The sequence below is a fragment of the Primulina huaijiensis genome, chromosome 11 (assembly GCF_012295235.1).
Source record: "Primulina huaijiensis isolate GDHJ02 chromosome 11, ASM1229523v2, whole genome shotgun sequence".
In the NCBI taxonomy this organism is placed as follows: domain Eukaryota; kingdom Viridiplantae; phylum Streptophyta; class Magnoliopsida; order Lamiales; family Gesneriaceae; genus Primulina; species Primulina huaijiensis.
The window spans coordinates 365,944-389,952 of NC_133316.1; the positions used below are offsets into that span (position 1 = coordinate 365,944).

The following is a 24,009-nucleotide window of genomic DNA, read 5'->3' on the forward strand; positions in this document are numbered from 1 at the left end:
AATGCAGAAACAACACCTTTATAGTCATCGTAATTGACGGTGTCGATTGTTTCTGTTTCAACGGTGGGATGTGGGTTCAGTACAACCCTGGTTAACTTTACTCTAGTTATTTCAGTGTACTAGGGTTTGAGTTAACAGGTGTTTGGGGTGTTATATTTGAACAACCGATGTAACATAAATCACTCGCCCTAACACAATTTCACACATTCAATCACACTCGAAAAATGGCATGCTTGCACGATCACAGCTGCGAGGAGCACGATTGCTCCTCCGATTGGTCTCTTTACAAACATGTGGATCTATCTAAGGTTCGAATCTTCTTCCTCGATCTGTATTTAGGTGTTTGATCATGCTTATATTTTATTGTTTGTTCCCTTTTATTGATTTCTTTTGTTTTGAGATTTTATTGTTCGTTGTCACACACTACTGCGTCTAAAAGATCATATTTTTGTGAGTTTCAATCATATCTAGTATGTCATTTACAGTGTTCAAATCGAATTAGGAATGCAGTAGCTTAAAGTTCGTGCCAAATGTGTACGACGACTTGTCTGTTGTGTACTATCATCTGGCCTTGTCCTAGTTCCAATACTGAGAAATGAGAATGCCAGGACACTTATGGTTTCTGTGTTAAATATGTGCTTTTTGTTTCTGGATTTCACTTGTTATGCAATTGAACTTTTATACCTCTCGTAATAGCCGTTCTAGGTGAATACGCGTGATGTGTTTGTCCACAAAAATAAAAGATATTTCAAGGACTTTTATGGTGTTCTTATGTAGGATTTTTCTGAATAAGCTGTGTGCATATATAAATCAACGAGCATGCACCTTTTTCTTGTCTTAGTCTTCAATATGACATTTATATCCTTTGCTTATTTATTCTAGAATCTTTGATCATGAACCCTTAGATTGATGTTTTGATCCCGTTTGCATCAAAATATCAAATAATAATTAGATGTCACCCTTTAAGCGTGTAATGAATGAAAAGTTTTACTGCCCGCAAGGTATCTGCATTGAATGAAGCTGTTTCTGGAAGTGTCAAGTCTGTATTCAGAGCTTGGGAGCAGCGCCTTAATTCTTCAGAGGTATTCAGTATGTGGCTAGGTCAAATTGCAATGATCTCTGTATTTCCTTCCTTAATATATATGTCAGTAGTATCAAAGATAATTTTTTTGATCTAGAAAACTGCATTAACTTGGACATCTTCTCTTATAACAGAGTGCTAGTTTGTTGTTATTGATTATGATTTACCAGGTATTATTCAATATGGATCCATCCCCTTTTGTTGCATGACATACAAGAGCATTTTTCGAATATACGCGATACACATTTGGTATAATGATCAGATGTGAAAAAATTGCACCATGAAGGCTTATACTTTCAAAATTACTTGTCATCCTTGTGCATTTTATCACTCATAAAAGCTAACCCTGCAGTGATTTTACTCTGATTTAAATGATAACAGGGTCACCTGGAAAGCAACTACGGCGATCCAGAGTTGATTGTATTTATTCCGTAAGTGTTGATGTCTGTTATCCTAAATAACACATTGATAATATTTCCTTTTATTTTTAACTAAGAAACTAAACCATGGAGCCAATAATACAGAAGGACATGATGTTTTTTTTAAAAAAATAGTATGGATAGCGCCCTTATCTTCTATTTTGATCTGTTCATCATCCTTTTCCTTGTTGGCATGATCTATATTTACTTTTGCAACTTGTAGCACTTGCTAAGTTAGTTTTGCTTAAATTTTTGTTTGTCTTTGTCTTTGCTAAATCTTCTGTGTAGATTTACATCAGATGTTAAGATCAAGAGCATCTCCGTTGTTGGTGGTGCTGATGGGACTAGCCCTTCAAAAATGAGAGCGTGAGTTTGCTGTTTGTGCAAGCAACATCTGCTTTGTATTAATTACTGATTTGGTGGCTAAGCTGACGGGTTTTTGATATTATGAGCTAAGGTTGTAGAAAGTCTTGGGGTCATAGCTTCCCTAGTTATCTTTTAAGACTTAGACATTGATGTCCCCAACCCCAGTTTTTTTAACACCTTAATGTTCTTTTAAATGCAGATTTATCAATCGGGATGGCATTGATTTTTCAGATGCACAAAACATGCAACCTGTGCAGGTGTGCTTTTGTTTTACACTTTTGGATGGACTGTGCTCATAGTAGTTTACTCAAGTAACTTATTTGCTCACCTTAGGAGTGGGACTTGGCAGAAAACTTGCAAGGAATTTTGGAGTATCAGACCAGGTAAAGTTTACTAAGCTTCTCGGGGGGGCAATTCATTAATCTATTTTTACTTATTAGTTAACATTTCCGCATTTCTTGCAAACATAAGGATTGTTTGTCATCAGTTTGACTTGTCGCTATTGTATTGATACATCGAATCAGATATTCAAGATTTCAAAGCGTGGGAAACATCACTTTACATTTCTCAGATAATTTTGGTGGCCATACTACTCAAATACGTTACATTGGGTTGAAAGGAGAAGCAACTCAGGTACTTTTGCGTGCAAAAACATGTCCATATCACATCCATTTCTCTTACATGATTTGAATCCCATTTTTGTGCAGCTGAGGAGAGATGTGGTCGCAACAATTGTCTACGAACTCATGCCAAATCCTTCGGATCACAAGTGAGTTTTCATGAATTTCATTGTTATTTTTTGTTCATTTTCTAGGATGGATTTAGGCATTGAAATTAGCGCCGAAGAGAGACGACTACCTCCCATAGCCTTTTCTTGGTTTCACTCCATTTTGAACTTGTAGCACAACCATCTTTTGTTGGATGTTTCTGCAGAACGAGGGCAGACACAGGTGGTGGGATTTCACATGTGGAATGAGATTAGTCCATAAGTTATCTGGAGAGACTTCCGTGCTACTGCAATGACTTCTATAGATGTAAAATAAAACCCAATTATGAAATTTTGGAAATGAAAATATTTATGATCGCTTGTTGAATAAACTCCTTCAAATTTGGTTTACGATTGTAGAATGAGTTTTTTAAATGGAGATAGAGGTCTACATGTTCAGTGAGTCCAATCTTCTGTTAAATAAGATTTTATTAAATTAAGCTATTTTTGACAGATTAAATTTCATCATACCATAATTCAATAATTTAATTAATTTTAAGCTGCATCCCACGAAGCTGAGGTGTGTATTGCTCTTTTATTTGAACATTTAAAATGTGTTTCTTTTATACATTGTTATGAATGAGAGATGGTGAAGTCTATTCTTTAAAGACTAAAGAGATTTAATGATCTTTTTAGAATGGTGAAGTCTATTCGTTGAAGAGATTTAATGATCTTTTTAGAATGGTAGCGTTTTGTGACAGATTTCTATAGAATTTGATGAACTCTTGTGGATTTATTTTGGAAGATATCTATAATTTTTTACGTAACATTGGGCTTGAACTAATCCAATATATGTTATATCTTCACGTGAATAAAAATATTTAAAAATACTATTTATAATTACACAAATATAAATTTTGAGCTAAACTATGAAAACCCTAGAAGAAGATTAGAAAAATATAATTTATTCTTATGTGTAGTGTAATAATTTTATAAAAAAAAAATTCATGATCATTTTCAAGATTAAATACTTAAAACAATAAAATAAACAAATTAGTTTATGAGATAATTGTGGTAGAAATGTAAATATAAATTAAGGAAACAAACTAACTTTTACTTTTTACTCACCGAAGTTTGGATAAAAAGAAAGCCAAAACTAAGATTGACCACTAATATAAGAGCTTAGCAGCACTCTATTCTAACAAGCAGAGGGGGCCGCCTTATTTCGCTCTGAAAATCGTCAACTTGAAACAAATTCTGCTCACAGCCCAGGCAATGGGAAACAACTTCAAAAATGAATTTTTTATAATAATTTCCTATTTTAAAATTTAAATTTATTATTAAATATAAATAAATGTTCAATAAAATAGGGTGTTTTTTTAATATTTTTTATTAAATGGAGATGAAGTATTTTTTTGTTTTGAGAGTAGTATTTTCTGTACATCAAAATCACATGAACTCTATAAAAATTCCAAAGAAAACATATTTGTATTGAAAAGAGCGTTTCCTATATGATCATATGTTACAATATGGAAAACCTTGTGTACAGTAGAGCTGATATGGATTCACATGATTGAGAATTCATCTTGGAGGCCATCTAATTCTCCTTTAAGACTATGTTGTTGTATGATCATCACTGAGGCACTTACCGAAAAATCCGAAGCCGACAGAATATCCCCGATGGGCCCGAGCTCCGGGCACTCTTCCCAGTCATTCATTCCCACTGTCAAAATCGAATTCACTCTCCCGCCTCGCCCCACGATGAAAAGACCATATTGCCCTTCAAGCGACCTCAATGTAGAAAATGTCTGCCCTGAGTTGACAAGGTATTTTTCCATATATGCAACATTCCCTCCAGCCACATATCTATCATAGAAATCAGCAAAGCATTCATCATCAACTTTCATTTCTTCTTGATGCTCTGTAGTGTTGGATTTTGCAATTGTGATTCTCGATGACACGCTATCTCCTGTGGCTTCTAAGAGGAATCTTATAACTGTAAGTTTCACCCCAGGGTGTCGTGCTACTCGACCCGCATAGACTAGCGCTTCCCTGTCATCCTTGCCACCAATGAATATCACGGCTGCATGGAGACATATGGAAGTTCTTGATATTATGGTGGATCCAAGTCCCCGGTCCACTAAAATTCCGATTGAGCAAGGAGCGTGACGAAGGATCTGTGGAAAGTTTAAGCCATTAGGACGCAAAAAAATTTTGCCTTTCAAAAAGTCTAATCTTTTTACACTACAACAATCCAAGTGTTGTACTTTAATCATTTAGTCACATAGGCAATGAGACACGATTGACTTGATGGATGGTGCGACTGGTTGCGTGCTGCTTGTTAGCTTTGCCACGGAATTGAATACTCATACATTATACATACCTTGCGATTGACATGTCGAAAACCCGAATGACCCAAATTTAGCCTACCACTGGCTTCTTGTTGCTTGTGAAAGGGAAGTATTATGAGTGAAACCATAAGATCCTCGGCCAGAATGCACACATCTTGATGCATGCTACTCAGAGTCGAAAGTGCAAAGATTCGTTGTGTGCTGATTCCATCTCCATGATCATTCAAATTAGCCTTTAATCCATTTGTTATCTGTTCTCTCATTTCCACAACGGTTGGATCAGTGACAGTCACAGAATCCCCCCCTTCACTATGGTGTGTTATTGTGGCTGCTATTCTGTCTGTCAACTCTATCATGTCTGTCACATAAACCATAATCCCTGGATCAGCAGCCCCTCTGGTGATTCCCATTAAATTTATGGCTGAAGAAACATTTTGTGGTCCGTGTACGCAAAGAAGAACACGAAGCTCGTTCGATGGATTAATCCATTGAAGTGCCATTCTTTGAGTTGGAGAACGTTTTCTTGCACGTTCAATGATGTTTGCCACTACAAACGGGGTGTAGATTATGGTGAGAAAGGTCACAAATACCATAGCAATACTTGTCGAGATACTTGTGAGTTTCATCTGTGTTTGATTGGGAAGAAAGAAACATTTATTTCAAAGTCAGATTACCTTTTTATCTACATGTTTACAGAGCAAAAACAGGAAGCATCCAATTGAAAAGGACTTACATTTGATGTCATTATAGCCAAATACACATGGAAATGGCCCTTGATCGTTAATAGCAAGCCAATGGCAATTGAATCTTGCCAGTGAAATCCCAACATAACCCCTGAAACCCACGAACCAATAACTTTTCCAGCAGTAGCAATCAAGAAGAGGAAGAATAACTTTGCCCATGTTCCTATATGCGCTGCCTCAAACTGAGACAACTGCGCTTCCATGCCAACCCAAAAGAAGAAAAGTGGATTGAAGATGGCACTAAAGAAATAGTTCACTTTACTGATCATCATTTTTGCTATCCTCCCTTCTCTAGGCATGAATACACCAGCTAAAAAAGCACTCAACACACTATTATAATCTGCCAGGATAGGTGAAAAACAACAAACCATGACGACATATGCCACAGCCAAGACTAAATGTGAGCCCTTCATTGGTTTTCCATCTGGATTTTCACGGTTCACCCAATTCATAATCAATGGTGTCAATTTCGCGGCCAGAACTACCTCAATCACTAGCACTGCAGCCATCACAAAAACATCCTTTACCCTCCGATAAGCGAAACCCTTGTTAGGGTCAAATATTATAAAGCCAAAGCTAACTAGAATTGTAGAAACCAAGGCATTATGCACGCTAGCTGAAACTACAAATCTCCCAATATCTGATTTTCCTATCTTTAGGTCAGTAATTATTCTAGTTAATAATGGGTATGCAGTGTCGGACAGAATGATAGAGAGACAAAGGTTGAATGTGACATTTGGGATTTCGGGGATGCCAAGAAATGGGGTGACTAAAGAAGCCATAACAAAAGTGGTAAGAACTCCAGTGCAGGCAACTTTAGCTTCTTTTGATGGTAGATGAAGAAATATGTTAGGATCAATTTCTAGGCCAACTACGAACATATGAAGAATCATCCCCCCTTCTACTATGTACTGAAAGGTTTTCTCCGTCTCTTCACCGATTGTATGTTTTCGAATTATAGGTAGATTACTTAAAAATAGCCCTACCTGCAATATTTCACAACAATCAATTAATGGCAGTTTTATGGACCATAAGTATACCATACAACAATAATATTTCGAAAATAATTCACTGGATTAATATGCGAATTGAAAATTAAGAATAAAATCTGAGATGAATGCATTAATATGACATAAAATTATCATGCATTAAAAAAGAGAAACATACTATGTATTCGGAGACGATGCGAGGCTGAGACAGATTTCGCAACAAAATGTGGAGAAAATTGCACAAGAACACAATGAAAAAGAATCCAAGCATGTACAATGCGACGGTCGTCAATGTCGTAGTTCGGCATGCAGCTGCATTTGTAAAACTCTTGAATGCTGAATTACCATTCCATAAATCCATCTCATCTTCTTCTTCAAGAAAATTATGCAAGAGATTGGAGTTTGTTTTTTTCCCAGTTTAACCAACACACACCTACGTGGAATGAGGTGTTCTGTGGTCCATTCCTTTTGGTTTTATATAAATAAGACATTTGGTGAAATAGCTGCATTTCTTATTTATTAATAATAAATAATAATCAATTTTTTAATAATAATATATTTTATATTAATTCTATCGATTGCAACTGTGATTGTGGAGATGACGTTTTCCATCAAATGAGTAATTAGCGGATAAATGATAGTCGCGTTATCTATATAAAAAAAGAAATATTTCAAACAGTTGATGATAAAATTATTATATAAAAGTTTCAAAATATGAAGATTCGTCGTAGAGTAATAAATATTTCTAACAATTAATATTGAAGTTATTGTACAAATGTTTCAAAATATGAAGACTTGTAAAGGTCAATTGTAAGAAAATTGTTTTGTGATATTTATGAATATTTGATCAGAAGATGTTTATTTATTTATTTTATTAGTCATAGTATATCATTCGATACATTGAATTAAGATCTTAGCTCCGTCCTGAAACTAATAAAAAGATACTTATAAGCCCAACATTCTAAAACTAATAAAGAGAGACTCGTAAACCCAAGAAAATTACATCATCCAATAAACAAATCTTTGCGGTTATATTCTTCTTAGATTTATAACCTAACACCAACGGCTAAATCAAAATGTTTCGGTCAAATTATAGTCATCTGGAATCAATTGTTGCATATTATTAATCTTGAATTCCAACAAAATTGTACACCATAACTGCATACAATTAAAACTCATTGTCTTTGTATGAACTTACAGCACCAATAATTCACATAAAACAAAAAATTAATACTTTAATCACTATTAGCTATCGATAAGCATTAATTTAGGCATTCTTATGTTTCAAAAAATATGTTTTGAATGTATAAATAAATGTTGGTGTTTGAAGTTTGCCGTTTCTTTTCTTCTCCTGAAGAAATAAAAATGGACGGGACCCTTCCTTATACATGCATGAATAAAGGCACTCAGATTTTTTTTATCTTTTTTTTAATTTCTTACTTTTTTCAATTAATGGCATTGAGAAATTTTTTTTAAAAGTGAAGTGAGGTGCCCCATTTGCCATTTGGCTCCAATTAGAAATTAACAATGAAAGAAGGAAAAAACATATATATATGGAAAAAGAAGGAAAAAAGACACGTTCAAAAACAAGAGGAGAATAGGTTTAAAAAATAAATTTGAATTTAAACATAATTAAAAGGCTAATTTAATATAAGACCAAGATTAACCATCAGTACTTAAGGAGGCCCTCGTGGAAATCCAAAATTCTTAGAAGATTCGGACCAATTTAGCTCGTAGGTGGACATTTTTTGGGTTTTTCCCCATTCCAACCAACCAATCGTTTCTAATTTGATGTATTTCGAATATAAAATTAAATCAGACCCGCTCGCCACTGTATCATTCAGCTGCCTTATATAGCACATCTTCCGCAAAATAATACATCATACGTCGCAAAACAGGATGCAAGAATTCCAGGCAACCCAAACATGATTCAAGTCAATAGTCAAACAGAAAACACCAAATTGTCGAATCTTAACACCTTAAAATCCAAAAACATTAAAACAACATTTGTGACGATCACCCACTAGGGGGAGAGGCTTTGGCAGCACCACCTGTCTGGGCAGTGGAGGGCGGTGGAGTTGTGTCGTACGTCCCTCGTGAGTAAGCACCAGTGGAACCATCAGCAGTGTGAGCTGGAGCCTGAGAATACCCACTGCCGTATGAGCTATTATACGGAGCCTGTTGCCCATAACCAGGTTGACCTGATGGTGGTGCCCCATAGGATGGGGGCCCATAACCTGGCTGAGACGGCGGATAACCTGCCGATGGTTTCTGTGCACCCGCATCTGACTGCATGTAACCGGTCTGCGGATATCCTGGTTGAGCATAGCCACCTCCCTGACCACTAGGCGACTGCTGCGGCTGCGCATAAGCTTGTTGACTGCTAGGTGGTTTTTGACTGGGAGGGGCCCCGTATGTTCCATAACCAGAGGGTGGTTGGGTTCCATAGCTACCTTGAGAAGACGGTGGACCACCATAACCAGCCTGGTTAGAAGCTTGAGGTGGATAATTAGGATTTGGGCTGGGTTGACCGCCAGCGTTGTAAGGCTGTCCAGAGGCGGGTGCTTGATTGGTATCACCCTGTGTGTATGAAGAGGGGTGGCCGTCTGGTGTAGGATTTGAGACGTTGCCATAGGCAGAATTATACCCTTGTTGTTGCTGCTCGTATCCTGCTCCGACAGGATTGGGCTGAGGCTGACCATAGCCAGCACCTGCATGGTAGCCACTGTAGCTATCTTGAGTGTAACCTTGTCCTTGACTGTAGGCGGATGCCTGATTGTAACCATAACCTGAGCCATCAGTAGGAGTACCAGGACCTCCCTGAGCTTGATGCTGCAGTGGAGGTGGCTGTTGGTTGTAGTAATCGTAGCCGCCGCCTTGTGCAGCTTGCTGATTTGGTGGAGCAGTTGTTTGGTCCCAGCCAGAGGCATATGCACCAGGAGAGGGTTGAGGGGGATAACCTGAGTAAGGTGGTTGGTTCATACCATACTGTGCTGATGGACCAGGATATGAGCCAGACTGGGTATAGCCGTATCCAGATTGTTGCATGGGTGGACCAGGAGGTGCCCAGTTAGTCGGAGGTCTAGCTTGATAACCTTGATGTGGATATCCTCCAGCCATCGACGAATTTCTAGGACGATTCTGCACAAGATTGTTGACAAATGAAACTAGGACAATAGTTGATGTTTTCGTTCTGAAACAACACTGATATGATGAAAAAATATGAGAAATTAGCAACACAATACAGAGCAAGGTAAAACGTGAAGAAATAGGGATGGTATACCGAGAGCATAAAATTCTTTAAGCACAGTATATATGGCACAGTTGCAACAAGACAAAAGTTAGGCGCCTACATACCGTACTGGTTGGGTCGTATTATTGAATTACTCCTGCAGAAGCCCATCCTCTCCCTATTCGAAGTGAATGGGTACAAAAAAATAGCATATACTATATAACTAGAATAACAAAAACAACTGAGGCCAACAGGTAGAAGAGGGAGCAAGGCACTAAATATCATCCACCTCCATCTAGTTAAATGAAGAATAAGCAACTTGAAGTGGAACCGATGCACCAATTTCATGATGGGGTAAAATATTTCAAATTACTCTCTGGCTATAATATACAACAATAACTCCCCCCAGTTGGCCTGACTTGGATGCATTACCAATAAGAATCGTAAAACTTCAAAGAACCGGAGGATAGAGCGCACAAAATCACTCGAGAGTTCGATCAAGGTGATAGAGATAATAAAGAAACCAACAATTGGAAGAAAATTTACTGGGAAAAGTGCCTACTTATGACATCCAATTCAAATGCTTCAAATATTAAAATTCACAAAAATAATAAAATTGATCAAAACATGCAACCAAGGAAAAACTAAACAAACATGGAATTGCCAATCTCGTAGCAGTTATCAACATTCTATAAGGAAGGAGTCATTTCATATTTTAAGCAATAATAACATTACAAAGACAGTTTGTGTGGGATGTTAGGAACTCAAAAACGCCAATGGATTGCCCAATAAACTGGCAAGGAATACTCAAAATAAACATCTGTAAACAAGTCATAAATGTTGTCAATTCTGAACAGGACAGAATCTGTGGCTTTCATCATACCGATAGCAATTAAGGAACGCATACTCTTTGAATTCCCTTATCAGTAGGTCCAAACAAATTTCTCCAAAATATGGAGAAATTACAATGAGGGAGGAATCATACCAGAAAGTGTCAAAGAAACACACACATCAAATGGCCCGTAACGATGTCAAGAAGTGTGCATTACCCTCTAACCCCTACAACAGTTTCACTCAGGATACATCAATTTTTTTTATACGAAAAGAAATGTATCACTAAATCAATAGAAAAGTACATTGAATTACAGATATATCAATTATGAGATAAAATTATGTATCATTTCTATAGTTAATACAGATGTATCCCAGTGCTGTAATAGACTTTGTATGATGATAGTTACCTCAATGTAGAATGCTCACGTATACCTGCCTCACATACAACAAGTATCCGAAATCCAGTAACCATAAAGGGAACATCTTAATATACCGGTCTCAAATCTCAATACTTACAACCACTATCTAACCAGAATTCTAGCTACTGGAAATATGTGCAAGATAAACCAAAACATTTGAGAGACAAAATATAAAACATTCCTCTCCCCAATATGATTAATGATTGATTCCACAGTGGAAGAAAATTGTTATACAAGGAATCCATGATCAAGCTTCAAGCATAACTTTCAAACCAGATATTGAAGAGATCTTCCTCCCACGACAATAAAACAGCAAAATCTGATCTCCACCCAAGGATCATTTTTGCACAAGATTGACTCCATATCAACCATGCCGTAGAGGTAGACAGATGTGGCAAAGATATCTGCAATCCTCTACATGTACAAGTGGCAAATAGGAAAGGCACACAAACAAACATACACAGTTGCATAATATGTTGATAACACTTCAAAAAAAATTAAGGGGTGAAACATATTTAACAAGTTAAAACTTCATATGAGGAAGCTAACACAAGCTATGATACATCACTAAGAATAAACAGGTATATTAATATGATGTTAATATGTTGTCAAGTTTAAATGACAGTGAACATAAAGTATAAAAGATAAGTGTAGTCATATGCAACCATTTAACAAACCTCACTGATTACTTCATTAACCAACTGTTTCGCAGCCTCAATCTGTTCACTAGTGCCATCAATCTGTACGGTCCTTTCTTTGGATGTATCACCAGGTGGCAAGTGGAGAGGTATAACCTGAAATATTTGGGAACAGACAATACTCACGGCACCAGAAAAAAATCAAAACACAGATACAATATCAGGATTTTCAGAAAACCAGAAGTAGCAGCTCTATCAGATATTCAAACCACATAATAGCATTATAAACCGAAAGGAAAACCAACCTGAATGCGAGCGCCAGTCCTTGCTTGCATGTTCTTAATGGTTTCACCTCCTTTGCCAATAACAAGACCCACCTAGAAATTACCATTGACCCTAATTAAATGAGTAATATAACGTAAAAACATGCATCATAATTACCTTGTTGTTGGGAACCATAAACACGTACGGATCAGTTCCTGATTGTTGCCCAGTCATTCTTCGAGAAACAACACCAGAACCACCTGCTTCAGCCTGTTCAAGTAAATATGTTAACAAGAGTGATGTGGCAAGAGAATATTAAGCAAAACAAATGCCAGCTTAGTAAAAAAAAATATTTCATCAGTTTGAAATATTAAGCAAAACAAATGCCAGCTTAGTAAAAAAAAATATTTTAGCAGTCGAATTGTTTTGAACTACACGTACCTCAGAAAGAACATCATTGATCAACTGCTCAGCCTTGGCTACCTGGTCAGGAGTACCCATGAGCTCAACACCTCTTGAAACAGAATTTGGATCGGCATCCATGTCTCTGGTCACCTGAATCTTGGCACCAGACTGAAGCTGAAGGTATTTAATGGTCTCCCCGCCTTTTCCAATAATCACACCTACCCTTCCATTTGGTATCTCAATTTTCTTGCTTGGACCTGGATAACCATAGGATGCACCTGTTGGTGGACCACTCAGACCAATACCCATAGGCTTCTGAGCAAAACCTACATTCAAATCAAATGACATCAGGGTGCAAGCCCTGTAATCTGATCCTCACGTATGGCATCGCATGCATACTTGAACATATACGTATAAACTAAAGTAAGACTAAAAAGTAATATTAATCAATGCATAAAGTATAAACCAAGTAGCATCAGATCCGAGCCCGGTAAAAACTATATTCTCGGAGACCAAGAAACGTAAGCTCATATCAAAGTAATACGAGATTGAAAAGTTAAGTATAAACTCATCGATACATGAAACTCAAGTTTATTGTGCACAAGAATAGAAGATCACCACGTAATCCGAGCACGAAGCTCATGTAAAAACATTGGACGCCAAAAATGAGACGATGTGTGAACATAAAATGGTACCAAAGCAAGTAACAGATCAATTAAGCAGAAATCGAATGGAGAATCACGCAATGGAAGTGGCAATGAAAACGAAAACTAGTTAAAGAGAAAACCATCACCAGCATCAGTTGAATCAAATCCCCCACCACCAGCTCCGTTTTCAACTCTCGCTCTTTTCATCGGATCCACGTTATTCAAAAGCCTAGCGGCGATTTCTTGAGCCTTCTGTTTCGCCAACTCGATCTCGCTCATAGGAGGCGGAACGCTGTTATAAGATGTAGGGGGGGCGGATGAGTCCGGGCCTGACGAAAACCCCGTAGCCCTCCGCGGTGCGGGTGAAGTCGAAGTCTGGTGATCTTCGTACTTGCGCTTGTTCGATTCTCCACCGGCTGACGAATAGTGCACATCATCCGCCATTTGAGTAGACACGGAGGAGCAAAAACCCTAGACGGCGAATGGAGAGGAATAGATAGTGGTTAGTGTGTGTGGACAGATTTTTATAGTCGCAAGTTGGGGCTGACCCACAATCGCTAGATTTTTTTATTTTCCTTTTTGACCCCCATATTTAGTCTTATTTAGAACAGCAGCCCCCGTCGTTCCCCGTTGGTTTTTGTGCTGCCTTCTTATCGGGCCATTTTTTTAGAATGAGATTCCACCGACACACCACCATATATTCTTTTCTCCTTTGGAACAACCAACATGTCATTTCTTAAATTGGATTGAATTTGTGAATTACTTGAGTAAAAAAATCTAGATAACTACGTCCGCAAAAATAAACGGCTCAATGAAAAATGACGAAAATTAATGGATTTGACAAAACATATTAGTTAAATCTTCAATGTATACGTAATAAAATTAAGATAAATAACAGCTCTGATAATATCTTGCATCGCTTATAACTCAACAAGGTGAGCGAAGAATTTATAACTTAGACAACACATTGACACAAAAAAATTATTTCATATTCATCTCGATTCATTGACACCCACACTAGAGTGAAGAAGGCCAACCACATCACTGCATCAGCATCGTACACATTAGTTTTAACCACACTAGATGCAAAACCAGACCATCTATAGAATGTGGCAATTTTAGCGCAATCAACAAATCCTGACTCATAAGGGGAAGGCTTCCGATAAATGGTTTAGCTGATATCGTGCTAGCAGTAACCATAAGAGTATATAACCGTGTAGCGACCATATTATAAATTTCCATATATTTTCATCTCTCTTTAGATTTTTTTTAAAAAAAATTGGGTATATGAAGTGGAGTATGTTTGATTATATATACAAAATTAATATATATTTAAAAAAATTTCTTATTTTTATCATCAAACAATCAACTAATTTTCCATACAACTACTTTCTAGCCAAATAATTTTGGCTCTAACCAAACCGAAATATTGGGATAGTTTTTATTTTTGGATTAAGGTGTAAGTGAGTCAAGTCATTCATGTGCGGCTTTGTCAAAACTCGACTCAAGCTTGATTTGATCGAACTCAAGTTGAGTTTGAGTTTTAATTGTTTCTACTTGAAAAATTACTTATATTTTATTTATCACATAAAATTTATGGGATACTTTTCTCAATATATACATTAAATTAAAACCTTAATCTTTTTTTTTATTTGATTTGAAGATTTTCGAGCACGATCTTGAGTACATCAACATTCACACGAGTTGAGCATGAACTTGAAATTGATTGTTCCATTGAGTTCAAACAGAAATAATTTAAATCAGGTCGAGCTCGAATAATATGATACTCGACTTACGTGCACGCGAGTTGGATTGTCACATCATCTTCTGGTTCAATCACATAAAAATAATTTACACGATATTTATATGCATCATACACAGGACAATCGTGTAACAAGCGATTTAAAATTGGATCCAGTTGTATCCAAACTAATTAGACAGGAAATTGGATCAAACCCATAAAGGGGGAGCTCTCCTTGCAACATCATTCCGTTGCTCAAACTCAAAATCTTAGTTGAATGAAATGGAACATCTTATCACAATTGAACTTAGGGATAACGGAATCAAATCAGTGTAAAATTGTCCCCAATATACTACTTATAACAACCAATTTAACACATACATCACAAACAACGAGTATCCTTATTCAATATAAATTCAAACAAAATCCATAAGCACCACGATCACATTGTACAATAACTTAACAAGGTTCACACAAAGCATGATAGACAAAACAAGTAGAGTATATGCATTTCCTTGGCATTTACATGTAAAAAAGCTCGATAGAGTTCAATTTATTCTCCACGAATACATGCAGCCAAATCTGCCACGAAAACAAGCAAGGGCATTTATTTGGTCCACCAGTGAAGGAAATCCTTGCGCCTGTTGATCTTCTTCTGCAGCTGGAGAAGTCCATATAAAAGGGCCTCAGCAGTGGGAGGACAACCGGGAACATAGATGTCGACCGGGACTATACGATCACAACCACGAACAACAGAATACGAGTAATGGTAATAACCACCACCATTTGCACAGCTTCCCATTGATATGACCCACCTAGGCTCGGGCATTTGATCATAGACTCTGCAATGGAGAATTTTTACCAAGTCACCAACTATTTGAAACTTTGAAATATAACCTTCCCAAAATTATTATTTGAATTAAACATTAATTCGTGATCCTAAGATTAGACAAAAAAAAGAATTCCTAGACTAGAAATACAAGAAACTCTTGACTCCGTGGGAATAGTATCAGATGCTTTTATGCAAGGATAACGAATATAACTTTATTCTCCGAATAAAATGAGATAAGAAAATAAGAAACGGCAAGCAGGAATATGTCTACAAGAAAGAGTGAAACCAATTTTCTATTCCAAATAGTAACTCACCTAACATAATTGTTATAACAGGCCATTCCAAATCATTCTAATCTTATTGGCAAAAAAAAAACAAATCATTCTTATCTTGCAAGTATAAGTCCCTTCTCCTTCCTAAGCATAAAAACGGCTATTAAGATAAATCTATCAGTGGAATCAACTCAGGGTCACAACAATAATGTGGCTTTAAAGACGAGAAATACTTGATTTCAAAATGTCAGGCACGTGTGTAAATTTAAGCTTAGCAGTCTTTCTCTGAAGATGTAGGACGAAGCACCAAATCAGAGACAAGCATGCATCCAATAGGTTCAAATGAATACAAAGGACAAGACAGTTGACAGATCCAGGAAAACAGATTCCTGATATATGGTAGTCAGATTACTACAAGGCATAAGAATGAGATGAGCTCTCGCCAGCCATCCATTTAAATAGTGATATAATACAGTGGCCTTGATTAATATTGAACCATTGACAAAAAAAGAGAGGAAGAAATGATTGAATTGATCTCAAACCTACCATAGGTCACTACATAGTGTTTATCTTCATCCCAAACAAGCTAATAACATGATGTATGAGATTTAATTAGTCAACTCCTCATTTCTATCCTGGTAAAAATGACACATACATCACAAAGGCATTTGACTCCATGGGTGCTCCTGGTACAATCTATCCTACATTAGGAGACCTACTCCCTGTACAACCACCACCATAGGTTGTGTATTACATGTAGTCCCATAAAAAATTAACATAGGACCCACAGATCCCACGGATGTAAAACGTAGAAAGTAGATCTCCTATTTAGCTTAGTCAACACCCGCTGCTCTATATAACCCAACTATAAGCCCAAGACAAGCAAACACGAAAAATTCCGATGGCCACATGCCCCATAACATTATAATTTATGCAAAGAACAGGACTACATCTTCAAAGCAAATTACTTCTTTTAATATTGAACTGCACTGAAAATGGGAACTATAGCGAAAAGGACTAAACTCCAACTTTATTCTTTTATCGAAAGCTAGAATGTATTTAACAAAGGGCCCTTTCTACATCGAATAGGAAATAGAGTTGAACAAACGATAATATACCACAAAATAAAGTTGAACATCAATAATGCTCGAGGGAATCTACACAAACAAAACCCACGAATAATAAAAACAAAAAAAGCTTCATCTGAAAGTGATTCAGAAACTCCATTCGCCTAGAAGTTAATGGGCATCCTGAGCTCCACCAATTTTAGAGAGACTGAATTTTCGGATTCCACTTGTTTTACACGTGAAACGTTTTGCAATCTTTCAGACACACTAATGCATATTTGCGTATATAGCCCACAGACAATCACAGAATATCAATGTTGAGCGAAAAACCGAAGACCACTGATTGGCAGAACAGAGCACAGACAAAGCAACTGAAAATTTAAGCAATTCAAATCATAGGTCGGGTAGTCACTCGTTATACTTCAAGACCGCAAAGAACATTCAACGCTTAAAAAAGGGAAATGAGATAGAAACGTAAGACTTACTTGCGAAGGGCAGGAGCCATCTTGTTGGTCAGAGTTCCGGCAACAATCATGCAATCGGACTGTCTAGGGCTGGGCCTAAAAATGATCCCAAATCGATCCAAATCGTAGCGCGCGGCACCTGTGTGCATCATCTCGACGGCGCAGCAGGCCAACCCAAACGTCATGGGCCATATAGACCCCCGACGAGCCCAATTCATTAGATCATCTACCTTGGATATCACAAATTCGGCCGCCTTTGGGAGGCCAGTCGGAGAAGATGTCGACGGCGGGGGGGCAGATCCGTATGGCGTTGGCGCGGAGGAGGACTGGGCCGCGAGCGAAGGGACAATCGTATGGATTGGCGCTATGGCAGAGCGGTGGTTATACGGGGCAGTTTGGGAGAGTACGCGGTGTGCGTTTCGAGCTAGCTGCGTTGGCATATTACTTGCTGCCTTCAAGTGGGAAAGGGGGTTAGATCGATTCTCAGTTTTTAACGTACAGTGCGGAGCAGGCTGTTCTCTGCGCCGGAGAAAATGTTGCCCCTCAATGAAAAAAAGTAGACACGTAGATTATTCTATACTAATTTTTTTTATATAACATTGTCAAATATTATCTCTTGAATTATCTATATATGTATATCTTTTTTTATATAAAAATATAAAGACTTATATGATTTATTGATTTTGAAATAGAAAAAGAAACATCTTTATAATATAGATTAATCTTAAACATATCATTGTATTCTATTCGATCAAATTTTCAATATTTTCCAAAAAAAAATTTGTTTTTCAATATTTTCAAATGTAAAATTTTGATAACTTTGCCTCCCGATATTGTGTTTCACAATTTTATTATTCCCAATTATCAAACTCTTAGCGACGATTATTTGATTGATTACTTATTACTAGAATGATGAAATAAACAATTACCAAATAATTCAAAGATTAAATAATGAAATTGATAAACTAAAATGATTAATTAAATATTCAAGGAGAAGTGAATTTGTTGGGAATCTCGGTTCACCTACCCTTCATTCATTTACTTAATTTGTTCGGCAATAATCCACGCTTTCGACAGGATTTCCTACATAATTGAGTACGCCCTCTCGAACTATGCCAAACTAACTCAACTCAGTGAAGTAATTAAATTTCTTTAATTATTTATCAAATGTGAATTGCATGTCGCTCTATGAAACCTCATAGATTTCGACCTACTGGACTATGACTATCGACTTGTACGGTGTATCCAACTTCATATCTCCATGCAAATTGTAAATTCATGAAATATGCTACTCATTCTTATCACAAGCTATTCTCTCGAACTCACTCGCAATATGAGATTATTATTAAAGTTAGCTATGATTTAATAATGCAATGAAAATAATAGCACAATAGAGAATAAATCGAAAAGTTCAGAAGTAAATTAACTAAACACGGTTTCGGGGTAGGATCCCCTTAAATCCCAACCAATATGAAAATTTAGCTACTAGAATTCATGATAAAACAATCAAAACAATATTTAAACAAGAAATTCTAACTAAAAATACTAGACTTGGAAAACGAGAAGAACGATGCTCGAAAATCTTGAATTCTTCAACTCCAAGCCTTGTCTTCTCTTCCAAACTCTTGTGGCTGCTGAAAAGTCTCTCTTTTCCTTGCCATATCTCGCCCATATGCCACTTTCCAGCCAAAATTGGTAAGCTTTGCCCGAATGGATCACATTCTACTGCACGAACGTCGACCCTTCTGTTTCTCTTCACTCCAAGGACACAAACGCGCCCGAGCGGTAAGATCATACCGCCTGAGCGCCAACCTTTCTGCCATTTTCTCCTCTTTTTCTTCTAGCTTTGATTCTTTTCCACCTCTATCAGTTTCCTTGTAGTGACCCGTTCCAGAATCACCTATTAATCAAATAGCTAAGCATGCAATTAACCTAAATAACAATAATCAGAGATAATTGCGGAAACGGTCAAAAAAACAATAGTTATACAACACAATCAAAGTCTATAATATAACTCAAACCAAAATATACGGTACAACCATATCGAATCAAAACTGTACTGATAAACTAAATCAACCGGTTACTCAACATCCTCCTCCTCCTCTTGAGCCATCCAACCTGAGGCCTGCCTCGTGAGAATGGGGTGTCCAAGATAAATAAAACAGAGGACGTGAGCGATAAGAACGCCCCGTACAAAAGCATGAGTAGACAAATCTATATGACATGTACATGCTATGATATGATACCAGGGTAGTCAAGAAACAGGAATCACAAAAGATCTCGACATGCTCAGTCTAGAGACGCCAAGTGGATAGTGTCGTGCGGTATTCCTCTAGGTCACTACATCAACTACGAGATCAGACGTAGACCTGAAATGTCTGGTGTAATGTCCGTTTACTCGTACAAATGATTAGTAATACGTTTATGTCATTATAGATAGTTATTTAGCTCATTATGTTTTACATATTGATTGAGGTATCAATATTGAAATTGAACATGACTTATATATTGTTCATGGTGTATTGAGAATGAAAATATGTCTAAATAGTTATAGTAAGATGTGTAGGTAGAAGTAGTGTTATGAAGTTGATAGGTAATGAGATGAAATTGTGGTAGTTTTAACGAGTTTTAACATAATGATTTGAATATTGATCCAAATTGAGTGAGGCTACAATCATTAGAAATCTAAGATATAATGCAACAACTTTCATGTTTCAGGTTTTGTCCAAATCATTGTGGAAGACAAGCCAAAAGTGCCCGGAAGTGTGTCGTGTATACCGTCATTCCCTCACTGATACATGTTAGGAGAATAGCATAACTTTTTACTCAAACTTCCAAATGCCCTGAAACTAATTGGAGATTCAAGCCAAGACATAGGGCTACAACTTTCATGTTTATCACTTTTTCATATTATGAACGGAAAATACGTTTCTGGAGCGATCTTTGATGACGTAGTGTGCAGAGGCAGAACAGGTGGCGCTCGAGCGGTAGAAAATGACCGCCCGAGCGCCGGTGCACGAACTTTTCATCTTTTGGGCAGAATGTTTGGCGCCCGAGCGCCGCTGGGTATAAATAAGGATAATTTTTGAGTTTCTAAGCCATTTCTTCAGTACCTTCCTTTCTTTATCAGCAAAAACTCGAAGTAAACCAAGAAACCCTTCCTCCAAAAGCTCTCTTCTTCATTCCTTTCATCACTTTGAGGTAAGAACTTAGTTCTCCATCACAAGAACTTCATAAGGGTGTAAGTTTTCCTCTCTTTTGGTTATTATTAATGTAGAGGAGCAAACTTCACCTAGAATAGACATAGTAATTGAATTATTGATATGTTTGACAGCATAGGAAAGAGAAACATCGTCTCAAACCAGTGTTCTTGCGCTTGGACTGTAAGTTGGCATGTTCTTGAAGTAATACATTAGTAATATTATGATTTCAAATACTTCCCATTGATTATTGCTATATGTACATTGTTACTATCTTATTGATGAAAATATAGCACCATATTCCATTGTTATGTATTAAATATGTAAGAAACTCATGAATATTGATGATGGGTGCTATGTTATGAACATGAACATGAACATGAACATGAAAAGAAAATGATTGATTTTTACATGATATAGAGAGCCTGTTGACATCATGGGTGGTTTTAAGTCCACCAAATCTATTGGCCAATATATGTTCATGGGGCGTGGGGTTGCCAAAGGTTGCTCCCTGACGTCCAACATAGTAGTAGCTATATAATAAAGCAAGCACGGTAGTACATGTCAACAAATGAGGCTCAAGTACAAAAATGAATATGAATATATGTTATGATATGACATGGTTTAAAGATTCATTGTTGATCACGACTTGATATGTATACTCCTTCTACGCATATTGATACGTGCAAGTGCCAACTTATTGAGTTTTATAAACTCACGTAGCTCATGTATTACAAGATCAGGTAGTGGAGAGACGTAGGATGCCGGTTCGCCAATGGATGCATGTGACGTGCCTTACCTCGACAAGAACCGGGATATCTTATTGTATAGCTTCCGCATATGTATTGTAGTAAATTTTACGTCAGGGTTTGAAACAAGTTCCATGTTATGTATGATGATTCAAAGCATGTTTGTATATGAGAATATGTTTATAAGTGTGTATAAATAGTAATTCTTGAGTTTTTTGTGTATACAAAATATAGGGACATCATGCCAAAAGTTTTATAAACGGTCAAAGTGATGCCTCTTGTTTGATTTGCTTCATACTATAGTTATATCATTCAAACCTTATTTTGATTATGGTAAATATGCTAAGTATAGAGTAAGGGTGTGACATCCAGGATAACCGAAGCCCTCTCAAAACGTCGGTCAATGTGTACTCTCGGTGTCCATGCGCCCACAAAACAGGGCTGAGCGGCCCGACAAGATATAGCTTATCTCGAAAGAGATACAACTCAACAGTAAAGGCTATCTCAAAGGAGATACGACTCATCACGAAATGCAACATGCAGCATAAAGTGTGACATAATAGGATGCATCATATGACATATATCAATGCAGCAAATAATCATGCAAAACATATAAGAATGTATACTCGACCACGATATCTCGAATAGTACTTTCGTACCTGTATCACTGCAATCCTAATCCACAAGAAAACCAGAACAACAAGGTCTAGTCCAAGCATATACATCAAGTAAAAAACATCACTAAAACGTATCTACCAGACTTAACTAGAGTATCAAATACTCCTGAAATACTAATGATACAATTATATACCTTCGCCCGTCGTCAGTCCGCTGATGATGATGCTCTGAGTCCAACCTGTCCAAGTTCGAACAGTTCGTTCCCTAGCTGCTCTGTCCTGCCCGGACTACCCTGCTCTGTCCTGTCCGGACTTTTACGTTCTATCCGGACTGCTCTGTCATGTCCGGACTGCTCTGCTCTGTCCTGTTCGGACTATTCAGTTCTGTCCGAGATGCTCTGCTCTGTCCGGGCTGCTATGTCATGTTTGGACTGTTCAGTTCTGTCCGGACTGCTCTGCTCTGACCTGCCCGGACTGCTCTGCTCTGTCCAGACTGCTTTGTTCTGTCCGAACTTACTAGGATGGCTAGAACTTGCACACAATACCCCCTTCACACTGAGAAATCATATAGCCTATTTATAGACCTCAGTTCGGGACTCCCGAGCCCTTCCATGCATGGGCTTGTCAACCCAATGCTATGCACTTTGACACCTGTCTGGCCACCTGTCACTCGGACACATGCACAAAGACACCTGTCCCGACTTGTGACACGTTACTGGATACCTCAGCTCACTATCCCGACCTACAACTTCGCTCCCTAACTAACAAACCAGTTCGGACATATTCCCTAGCACCAGTGCGCACTTATTCCCCAGCACCAGTTCGGCTCATTCACTTCTGCTCAGCCACGTCTGTTCATCCATTACCTAGGCTGCCACGACTTCTGAAATCAGGTATGGATTCTGAAATCAGCTATGGCGGTTCCAATGTCAATTAACACATGATATACTTAATTAAAGACACTCAATCATGTTTAGTTAACTTAGTAGAATTCGAGCTACTACATTCCTGGCCATTTTACCTACCAATTCATCAAATACAAGTGAGCCACGATCGTATGCATATGTAATTCTAAAACGAATAAAATTTAGATGAAATGCACATACACCATGCGAACACATATAAAAGTAATGCAATAAAACACGTAAAAACGATACCTATGATCCCTCGTTAGTTGAATATTTAAATTTGAACCTTTATTAAAATCTTAAGGGCAAACTTGCCATATAACTCCCTATTCTCAAACTTAACTTTCTCCTTACTTCCCATTCCTCCAAATCTCTGTTTTAGCTCCCTCATTTTTTTTAAAATTTCAAAAAATGTCCTCAATCTTTATGAATTTGATATGTGGTATTGTTATACATATCGAGCTTGTTCTTAAAGGCATAGCCTCAAAGACATGCAGCTACGCAAGATTTCCAGCCGATATACCATGTTCTGATGATCGAGTTTTAATTTTTATTTTAATAAATGGCCCATCATGCTTCTATATAATAAACTGAATAGTTTACCTCTTTGACTAGAGTACTGTCTGGTTGTATCCACCGGGTTTTACAGACTGCTCCTCATAGCATAACCACGCAGTTGAACAAATGGTTCCTGATGCAGATTCCTTCAACAGCACATAGCATAACCCTGTCCTACCTCATGATGTATAGTAAAGTAGTTCAATTTGAAAATAATACATTACAGGGGCAATAAGCCTTGGTATTTTTATTCGAACATAAAAATTATTAATATATAGTAACCTCCTGTAGAGGAGGAGAAAGTTGCTTAACTACCTATAGTAGCTGGAGTTACAACATACATAAAATAGAAAGAGAAATATTACAATTTATTTTGAAAAAAAATGAAGAGGTTGAATAACGTCTTCATCTTTCTTATGCCTTGGTATCTATAGAAGTTTTCGTGGATTTGAAATCCGGACTTCAAAGCTTGTAAATTCTTCTGTCAGTTGTGGCCGACAACATCTT

The 24,009-nt window shown here is 37.3% G+C and overlaps 4 protein-coding genes across 6 annotated transcripts; 1 reads left to right on the top strand and 3 right to left on the bottom strand.

Moving 5' to 3' along the window:
* The first annotated feature begins 53 nt into the window (after positions 1–53).
* On the top strand, positions 54–3,085 carry LOC140988003 (uncharacterized). 3 transcript variants are annotated; one of them, XM_073456841.1, is made up of 9 exons: positions 54–308; positions 1,002–1,082; positions 1,463–1,512; positions 1,789–1,866; positions 2,066–2,123; positions 2,200–2,249; positions 2,391–2,499; positions 2,574–2,635; positions 2,800–3,085. In XM_073456841.1, exons 1-9 carry the CDS (start codon positions 225–227, stop codon positions 2,840–2,842), a joined length of 615 nt encoding a protein of 204 aa, XP_073312942.1. In that variant the 5' UTR covers positions 54–224; the 3' UTR covers positions 2,843–3,085. The 3 variants fall into 3 exon arrangements, with proteins under 3 accessions (XP_073312942.1, XP_073312943.1, XP_073312944.1); XM_073456842.1 differs by lacking the exon at positions 1,789–1,866; XM_073456843.1 differs by lacking the exon at positions 1,002–1,082.
* A 904-nt stretch (positions 3,086–3,989) lies between these two features.
* On the bottom strand, positions 3,990–7,072 carry LOC140987524 (cation/H(+) antiporter 28-like). Its single transcript, XM_073456059.1, has 4 exons — positions 6,834–7,072; positions 5,657–6,652; positions 4,956–5,549; positions 3,990–4,749 (listed from the first exon to the last, which is right to left on the bottom strand). The coding sequence occupies exons 1-4, from the start codon at positions 7,014–7,016 to the stop codon at positions 4,138–4,140; spliced, it is 2,385 nt and encodes a 794-aa protein (XP_073312160.1). The 5' UTR covers positions 7,017–7,072; the 3' UTR covers positions 3,990–4,137.
* A 1,413-nt stretch (positions 7,073–8,485) lies between these two features.
* LOC140987881 (uncharacterized) lies at positions 8,486–13,599 on the bottom strand. The gene is made up of 6 exons (XM_073456605.1): positions 13,241–13,599; positions 12,484–12,773; positions 12,220–12,312; positions 12,084–12,155; positions 11,818–11,934; positions 8,486–9,796 (listed from the first exon to the last, which is right to left on the bottom strand). Exons 1-6 carry the CDS (start codon positions 13,536–13,538, stop codon positions 8,672–8,674), a joined length of 1,995 nt encoding a protein of 664 aa, XP_073312706.1. The 5' UTR covers positions 13,539–13,599; the 3' UTR covers positions 8,486–8,671.
* Positions 13,600–15,217: 1,618 nt separating this feature from the next.
* On the bottom strand, positions 15,218–17,995 carry LOC140987156 (uncharacterized). Its single transcript, XM_073455562.1, has 2 exons — positions 17,492–17,995; positions 15,218–15,677 (listed from the first exon to the last, which is right to left on the bottom strand). The coding sequence occupies exons 1-2, from the start codon at positions 17,908–17,910 to the stop codon at positions 15,443–15,445; spliced, it is 654 nt and encodes a 217-aa protein (XP_073311663.1). The 5' UTR covers positions 17,911–17,995; the 3' UTR covers positions 15,218–15,442.
* Positions 17,996–24,009: the final 6,014 nt, after the last annotated feature.

Excerpts from the sequence above, each read along its gene's own strand:
- LOC140988003 (XM_073456841.1), top strand. The coding sequence starts at position 225 with ATGGCATGCTTGCACGATCACAGCTGCGAGGAGCACGATTGCTCCTCC. Across the intron at positions 2,124-2,199 it reads AAAACATGCAACCTGTGCAG|GAGTGGGACTTGGCAGAAAA; the intron begins GTGTGCTTTTGT and ends TGCTCACCTTAG. Across the intron at positions 2,500-2,573 it reads TGAAAGGAGAAGCAACTCAG|CTGAGGAGAGATGTGGTCGC; the intron begins GTACTTTTGCGT and ends ATTTTTGTGCAG.
- LOC140987524 (XM_073456059.1), bottom strand. The coding sequence starts at position 7,016 with ATGGATTTATGGAATGGTAATTCAGCATTCAAGAGTTTTACAAATGCA. Across the intron at positions 6,653-6,833 it reads GCATCGTCTCCGAATACATA|GTAGGGCTATTTTTAAGTAA; the intron begins GTATGTTTCTCT and ends GAAATATTGCAG. Across the intron at positions 4,750-4,955 it reads TTCGACATGTCAATCGCAAG|ATCCTTCGTCACGCTCCTTG; the intron begins GTATGTATAATG and ends AACTTTCCACAG.
- LOC140987881 (XM_073456605.1), bottom strand. The coding sequence starts at position 13,538 with ATGGCGGATGATGTGCACTATTCGTCAGCCGGTGGAGAATCGAACAAG. Across the intron at positions 11,935-12,083 it reads GGACTGGCGCTCGCATTCAG|GTTATACCTCTCCACTTGCC; the intron begins GTTGGTTTTCCT and ends CAAATATTTCAG. Across the intron at positions 9,797-11,817 it reads TTAATGAAGTAATCAGTGAG|AATCGTCCTAGAAATTCGTC; the intron begins GTTTGTTAAATG and ends AATCTTGTGCAG.
- LOC140987156 (XM_073455562.1), bottom strand. The coding sequence starts at position 17,910 with ATGCCAACGCAGCTAGCTCGAAACGCACACCGCGTACTCTCCCAAACT. Across the intron at positions 15,678-17,491 it reads ATGGCTCCTGCCCTTCGCAA|AGTCTATGATCAAATGCCCG; the intron begins GTAAGTCTTACG and ends TCTCCATTGCAG.